The sequence below is a fragment of the Oncorhynchus mykiss genome, chromosome 24, assembly GCF_013265735.2.
Source record: "Oncorhynchus mykiss isolate Arlee chromosome 24, USDA_OmykA_1.1, whole genome shotgun sequence".
NCBI classification, from domain to species: domain Eukaryota; kingdom Metazoa; phylum Chordata; class Actinopteri; order Salmoniformes; family Salmonidae; genus Oncorhynchus; species Oncorhynchus mykiss.
In genome coordinates, this window is record NC_048588.1 from 7,503,354 (window position 1) to 7,511,867 (window position 8,514).

An 8,514-nucleotide genomic window follows, 5' to 3' on the forward strand; every position below is an offset into this window, starting at 1 on the left:
CAAACAGCTTTCTGTGGAGGACAAGAGGACCCATATGCATTACATACTGTAATGTTACATAGTTGTTTACGGAGGTATTTGTATTCGACCTGACATAGAATCAGGTCTCATAGATCCATTTGGTCTGTTATTCATTCTAGGCGGATTTGATTCAACATTTAATGTTTCCGGGAGTATTATCTTTCAAAATATCCTGATTAAAATGATTTCTTGTGTCAAGATACCATGACAGAAATAATTATTTTCCAAATAAAAACTTTTTTTTCTCCAATAATATGGGTTGGACAGAGAAAAAATGAATAATAAGAAATAAATTACAACTGAAGCTCAGCGTCTATCAGCTTACCAGCTCTAATTCTAGCTGGGTTTAAGGTCTCCAGTGAAGTATTACATGTGAGTAATACAGTCAAGATAGGACAAGAGCACTATGACAGTTCACCCCGGCCTGCTGGACAGTGATCTCTCAATATCATAATCATCTTTAATACCAAATAATCTTTCAATAAACCCTTAATCTGGGTGTCAAATCTCAGATCTTTGAGATACTTTTTTGTATTCCAGATGTAGTTACATCCTTTAATCTTTCAACCGATAGGAAAGGAAAATGTCCAGAGATACAGTATAGGTGGGGGAAAAGTCCTAACACAAGCCAAAGTCAGATATCGTAGTAAAAATGGTTTTGAATCATGAAAAGAGATACGTGTTGTCATGGAACAGATTTAAGTACTACACAGCTCCCAGGGTAACTATAATTGGTTTGTTTGTTTGTGGCCTGTAAAATCCATCTTGCTCTCTATTTCCTCTCGAAACAGATAAGTGCCGATCGGCAGTTGAAGACAATACTGTCTGCCACATCTGGAAGCAAGATGCTAGAGCAGGGTTTCCCAAACTCGGTCCTGAGGGCACGTTTTGGTTTTTGCCCTAGCACTACACAGCTGATTCAAATAACCAATTCATAATCAAGCTTTGATTATTTGAATCAGCTTTGTAGTGCTAGGGCAAAAACCAAAAAATTCACCCAGGGGGGCCCGTGCTAGAGAGCTGGCTGGAATAATAACTTCACTAGTCATAAACAACTGTATTCTCCAAAGACACTGCCTGTGAGTTTTTCTAGCCCAATTATAGGCTACTACTGGCATGAATAGAAGTGAAATAAGCCTTTCATAGTGTGAATGTGTTAACTGTACTCAGTCTGATGTGAGACAATTGTTACTCAAAGTTTACCACCTGCCTCAATTTACTGTAAATGGACAGGTACAATGGACAAAAACAACTTCATCTATTTTATTTCTAATAGAACATGGAATATCCTTAATATTACCAGGGCTAATACGGTCAATGTAAGGGTAAAGTGGGACTTATCAATAATTGTTATGAAGCAGCTCAAAACTTCAATCCTAACCATAGAGGGGGGTTTGTGTGTACACACACACACACACACACACACACACATGGTTTTCAGTCAAAATAAAGAAAAACCTTTGAATGAGTAGGTGTGTCCAAACTTTGGACTGGTACTGAATGTATGCATGCATGTATATTTATATATATATTTTTTTTTACATTGAACCAAACTGATCTTAGAGGTTGTAATTACATGGCCGCTAACTTTATTGAGTAGACAAACAAACAATATTGACTACACAGAAACACACTGAAGGAGTGTAAAGTACAGTATGAATAAACTATTGTATGAAAAAATCCCTGATACATCCTAGTAGGAAATGATCCTACATTTTCTTTTAAATGGGGTTATTTTAACAGGCCCTATGAAAGCAAAATGGATGGAAATAAATAGCTAAAACACAAGCAACTTTTACATCTGGGTCACATTCAAGATCTTCACACTGATCCGTTTTCAATTCATGAATAAGGGTGGGACAATTCTTATCACTAGTTTTGAAGTACATCGACTTCCACTCAGGTAGCCTAGCGGTTATGAGGTTGGGCCAGCATCCGAAAGGTTGCTGGTTTCGAATCCCCGAGCTGACTAGGTGAAACATTTGTTGATGTGCCCTTGAGCAAGGCACTTAACCCTATCTGCTCCTGTAAGTCACTCTGGATAAGAGTGTCTGCTAAATGACTAAAATGTCATGGAAATTTAGCCCCTTTGATTTCCGTTTTTTAAGTCCACTGGTCGGTCAGGTAAGGGCATAGTTCTCCAGCAATGAGTTTTGTTGATAAGAACACTGACTGGTGCTATGGTTCTCCTAGCTCTCCCTCCATGGTCCGTACCAGAACATACAGCTCTGCCAGGCCGACGACGGACGCAGCAATCACTGCAGATATCACCCTCTGAAACACACATTCACACATGTCAACAAAGATACTGATTCTTAAACGGGGTTTTGAAATGTACGTTTCTTCATGATTACATTTTCAAACAAGATTTTTGGTCATTTACAACACAAGGCAGTACTAGCTTAATCATCGCTTATCACACAATCGAGGTTTAAGTGACACTATTAATCTCGTCAGGCAATAGGGGTGAACGCTTGCCCAGCTTGTACGAGTGAGGGATCTTCGTATGAATTCTTACCGGCGTTGTCTCTGTGAAGAGGTATTGACTGCCGAGATAGGAGCAGGCGAAGGTCGCCACCACTGTCACTAGGAAGTTTAAGACCGTCACAACAGCAGCTTTGGCTGAGCGCACTAGAGACAGACCACACACACACACACACGTCAACATTAGAGGAGGGAGGGTTGAGGAAAAGGTAGATGGAGACGATAGTGACAATCTTAAGAGACTGATTGCATGCAAACGTTTGAAACCCATAGTAACCTTCTTTCCCAAAGTCCGCCAATGTCTCACGACGATTCATTTGCTGGGGGGGGGGGAGAAGTACTCGCATGAATCAACAACAACCAAAACACTAAGCGCTATCATATATTTAAGCTAGTGGCCATATGTCAATCCAAATCGTACAGTAGGCTACATGCAGAGTGTGGACTGTGCAATTCACCTGAGTGTTTACATTCCGTGTGATCCTGTTGTATTCTTCATTGGCCAACTTGGCTCTGATTCGCTCCAGACGAGCCACGAGCACAGGGTTCTGTCACAAAGAGGGCGTAACGCTTTAGTGTAGTCCTCATGATGGGTGTCAAATTAAGGGGTCGAGATCTCACTTACTCTGGGGGGCGTTTCAACCTCAGGCAGGTGCAATGAGCTGTCCTCCAACAACTCATTAAGGTAGAAGGGTTGACCTGAGAGGAAGGTAAAGTACACATAGGCTAGTACTTCATTCGTGAAATGTAAGACCTGTGCCACTATGCTTCTAGAACTATGTTCGTACATACCATTGTCGAGCAGACATTTATGAAGTTTCCTTGCAGTTCTGAAAGACAGAGTTGATGGCTGTTCCCGTTGAAGAATATCTTCCAATTCTTTCTGTAGTTCTGTTGGAACTGAAGCCTCATCCTTCTCCAGCAAGTCTCTTACCCTCTCTCGAAATGTGTTTCCAATCACAAATGACGACGCCATTCTCTTTAGCTAACGTTAACTGTCAGACTTATGTAGTTAGTTACAATGAAATGTGCTGACAAGTGGCTGGATTAGCTAGCTGTTGTTCGCCCGTAGCTGGCCGGGCAGAGTTAGCCAGCTGATCTAGCTAGCTACAAGAAGAGAATGCTCTGGCTTCATGTATAGCTAACAACGTTAGCTAGCAAACCTACGACCAGGAGCAAACGTTGGCAGTTTATAAAGATGATCCATTCCCAATTCTTCACAAATGGATACATTTAGTATTAATCTAATCATCGTATCAAGTACCCATTTTAAGTTGTTCCGATAACGATGAGAGTTTAGCTAATTTTATAAATCTAGAAATAAATACAACCGACAGAGAAAGCTGTCTTTGAAGCGTCTATGTTCACCTTGTGACAGGATCTGACGTACGTAGCTACTTCCACTAAAACATAAAAAAAAATACTGTGTTACTAAACCCAAAATATTCACTATCAACAGAAGTGTACGGCCTTTTATTCCATTTCGTAATGAAACGTGTATCTCTAGATATTCTGAATAATGTAAATCCACATGGCTTATCCATTTTTAACAGAGAAATTAGAATGTCCCAACTGGCTGATGACAATACACTTTTTTTTTTAAAGACAAAATGCCATTAATGCTATAACTGCATTCTCTATTGCATCTGGATTAAAACGTTTCTAAATGTGAAATCGTATGTTTATATGATTCTGATGATAAAGAAATATACAAATATTCCTGTACAGGACTGTGTTAAATATTTAGGAATACATTTGTCAAAAAAACACTTAGTCAGACAACGCATTAATTTCTCTCCTAAAATGAAGAAAACCCAAAATATATTTAATACTTGGCTACAAAGGGATCTTTCTATACTTGGGAAAGTACTTCTGTCCAAGGCAGAGGGACTGTCTCGCTTTGTGTACCCCTCATTAACTTTATTTGTAAATCCCTCTACCTGTAAAGAGATCAACAAGACCTTTGACTTCATCTGGAAAAATAAGTCAGTCCTCTCAAATAAAAGAGCTGAAGGAGGTCTGGAAGTGTTGGATTTTGTTGACAAGATCAATTGGTTGAAAAGATGTTTGATCAATACAAAATCAATTTGGTATGTCATTCCAAACAATGTTTTTAATAGGTTGGGAGGTCTTCAATTTTTACTGAAATGTAGTTATATTCCTGAATGATTACCCGCTAAATTGGCTAGGTTCCACCAACAAGCTTTAATATCCTAGAAAATATGTTTCCTGCACATTTTTTTCCCCATATAAAGCTTTTTTTGTATAATAATTCAGATATAAGTGTAAGGAATAAGTCATTGTTCTACCCCAGCAGGCATGAGAGGAATATTGACTTTGCTCTTGATGTTTTTGACAACGGGTAATATTCTTGCATATCAACATTTGATAACATTGAATGAGATTCCAATACCTTTCAGAGAGTTTATTTCTGTGATCAAAGCCATTCCCAGTCGTCTAACTACACTAATGAAAACTCATCTTAGCTTTGGTGATGATCATAGTTTGGAAGGCGTGGACTTACTTGAGAAATCTTGTTGTAATAAATACATAAGACAAATTTTCCATTCACGGAACCATCTGACATTGTCTGGAAAAAAGCTTGCTTGATGCCTTACAAATTTAAGGAAGTGCACTTTAAGATTCTACATAAGATAGAATTACATGGGTATATGTTGTCCAAATTTGTGGCTACTGATGATATCTGCGTTTTCTGCGAAAAAGAAGGCGAAAATCTGACTCACTTGTTCTATGAATGTCAATCTGTGATAGATTTTGGGGAAAACCTTGCAGAACACTACCCATGTTTTTGACATGAAGGATATAATATATGTTACTATTGCAATGATAACAAGACCATTGAAATGATTGTGATTTTTTAAAATTCTTGTTGCCAAATACTTTATACACAAACAAAAATTCCAGAATTCTATACCAAAATTACAAATATTTTTGATTGAATTTAATCATCTTGTTAAGACAATATCCTTAGTGAATAACAAAAATAATAACATCTTCCTGAATCATTTTTTCTGAGTGAATAAAATTGCACGAGAATTGTCGTTATTTTTTACACTATTTATATATTTTATTTTTTTACATGTATTTATTATTTTCTTGTTTATACCTGTGTTTTGTTTTGTTAGACATGTTTGATGTAGGAATGTCAGTTGTAGATCATTTCTAATTATGAAAAAACAAAATTAAATAAATAAATATATATATATATATATATATATATATATATAAAATAACAAATAATAAAAAAATACTGTACTTTCAAACATAGTTAATAATATACAGTATTTGTATGCATGTAGGGGAAATTATTATTGTGTTGATTTTTGTGCAGGTATCGTTTTCAAATATAGTTATTATTTCAATTGATTTATTTATATTTCTTTACCACTTTTCATTGTGGTTAATTTCAGGGGAAATAAAATAAGAATGAAGCTAGTTCAATGACAATGCCTTGAAATGAATGATTAATAATTAAAGCCCCCACTTGGGCATGGGGATACAAATGTTAATATATTTGCATATACAGCCCTGACTGGCTGATATAATAATCTAGAAAACACCCTCTTACCCCTTCAAAAAAATGAAAACTAAAAAACAGGAGATCATTGGAACTAAGGAGCCTAGCCTGAACCATGAAAAGCAGCCCCAGACCATTATTCCTCCTCCACCAGACTTTACAGTTGGCACTAAGCATTCGGGCAAGTAGCGTTCTCCTTGTATCTGTCAAACCCAGATTTGTCCGTCGGACTGCCAGATGGTGAAGCATGAGTCATCAATCCAGAGAACGCATTTCCATTGCTCCAGAGTCCAGTGGTGGCGACCTTTACACCACTCCAGCTGACGCTGCTCTGCCATGGAAAGCCAATTCATGAAGCTCTCGATGAACAGTTATTGTGCTGACGTTGCAACCAGAGGCAGTTTGGAACTGGATAGTAAGTGTTGCAACCGAGAACAATTTTTATGCGCTATGCGTTTCAGCGGTCCTGTTCTGTAAGCTTATGTGGCCTACCACTTTGCTGCTGAGCCGTTGTTGCTCCTACAGTAGACATTTCCACTTCACAATAACAGCAGTTGACCGGGCAAGCTCTAGCAGGAGATCAATTTGACAAAATGACTTGTTGGAAAGGTGGCATCCCATGACTGTGCTATGTTGAAAGACTCTGAGCTCTTCAGAGGCCATTCTATTGTCAATGCTTGTCTATGGATATTGCATGGCTGTATGCTCCATTTTATACACCCATCAGCAATGGGTGTGGCTGAAATAGCCGAATCCACTAATTTGAAGGGGTGTTCCTACACCTTTGTATATATAGTGTATTTATATTCCGGATACTGGTCCGTAAGCTAACTTCCTGCAATTATTTTGCCATGGTGTTTGGTACTCTGTATGTGAATACTGTATTCTCGACATAGCTCATTTTATTATTTCTACTACTGTACATTGCATTTGATTTATTTAACCCTTATTTTGTGAGTGTTCGGAAATTCACCCTGGAGTGCCAGAGTGCAGTCAGAGTGCGCTCTTGGTGTTCTTAAATTCATAGCGTTGTCAGATTGTCTGTTCATAAATTCAGAGTGTTTTGCTCTTGGAGCATTCAAAACGCATACTGGACTCTCTGGCCAAGGAGTAGGGTTGATCTGAGCGTTCTGACCTCACAGCTGCAGTAAAGCACCCAAGCTAACAGGCTGAAGTTGGCAAGCTTGCTTGCTAGCTACTCCCAGACACAAATGAGAGAACACCACACTCTGACCATTTTACTCACCCTAGCAGAGCTGTTTAGGCTTTTTTCATGTTATCTAAAGCGTTGGTGACTGTAACTGTGCTGCTGGCAACAATTTAATTATGTTTTTTTGCTGATGTTTACTGACACCGGTCATATTCAACAGGTGTTGCACGTTCGTAAATTCCTCAGTTATTCTGCGCTCTGGCACACTCAGACGGGACTGCTCTGAAATCGGAGTAGATAGCCAGAGCGAATTTATGAATGCACCCTTTACCAGGTAAGATGACTGAGAACACATTCTCATTTACAGCAACAACCTGTGGAATAGTTACAGGGGGATGAATGAGACAATTGGAAGCTGGGGATGGTTAGGTGGCCATGATGGCCACCAGATTTGGAATTTAGCCAAGACACCGTGGTTAACACCCCTAGAGTCCACAGAGACGAAGCTACTGTCCCCAATCACTGCCCTGGTGCATTGGGATATTTTTATTTTAGACCAGAGGAAAGAGTGCCTCCTACTGGCCCTCCAACACCACTTCAAGTATCATCTGGTCTCCCATCCAGGGACTTACCAGGACCAATTTAGCTTCAAAGGCAAGCCAGCACTGGGGTGGTACATTCTGTTCTGACTGTTAAGAAAACTTTCTATAAAAAAAAAACACAACTTGAGTTAAGTTCAGAGAACATTCTAAATAATGTTATTTAAAAACCTATAGATTTTAGGTTATAGCCTCTTTCTTGTTAAGTGTTTTCAGGTGTGCGTGCTGGCCTCGCCACAAATTGGCTACACCTCATCTTAATAGGTTATTGCTTCCTTTGAAAAGAGGTCTGTTTGACAGACTAAAATGAACAGCTTTGAATGAGTAAAGAAACAAGGCATGCTAGCTCCATCTTGGTGCCGCAGTGGACTAATTCCCAGTGGTGAAAAGTATTTAAGTCAACATACTGAAGTAGTTTGGGGATATCTGTACTTGACTATTTATATTTTGGATAACTTTTACTTTACTACATTGCTAAAGACAATAATGTACTTTTCACTTCATACATTATCCCTGACACCCAAAAGTACTCGTTACATTTTGAATGCTAAGCAGGACAGGAAAATGGTCGAATTCACACACTTATCAAGAGAACATCCCTGGTCATCCCTATTGCCTTTGATCTGGCGGACTCACTAAACACAAATGCTTAGTTTGTAAATTATGCCTGAGTGTTAGAGTGTGCCCCTGGCTATCAGTAAATAAAATGGTACTGTCTGGTT

The 8,514-nt window shown here is 38.7% G+C and overlaps 1 protein-coding gene across 1 annotated transcript; it reads right to left on the reverse strand.

Moving 5' to 3' along the window:
- Positions 1 to 1,587: 1,587 nt before the first annotated feature.
- On the reverse strand, positions 1,588 to 3,899 carry LOC110503637 (transmembrane protein 199). The gene is made up of 6 exons (XM_021582074.2): positions 3,298 to 3,899; positions 3,131 to 3,204; positions 2,964 to 3,053; positions 2,783 to 2,825; positions 2,540 to 2,652; positions 1,588 to 2,295 (listed from the first exon to the last, which is right to left on the reverse strand). Exons 1-6 carry the CDS (start codon positions 3,479 to 3,481, stop codon positions 2,200 to 2,202), a joined length of 600 nt encoding a protein of 199 aa, XP_021437749.2. The 5' UTR covers positions 3,482 to 3,899; the 3' UTR covers positions 1,588 to 2,199.
- Between the last annotated feature and the right edge of the window lie 4,615 nt (positions 3,900 to 8,514).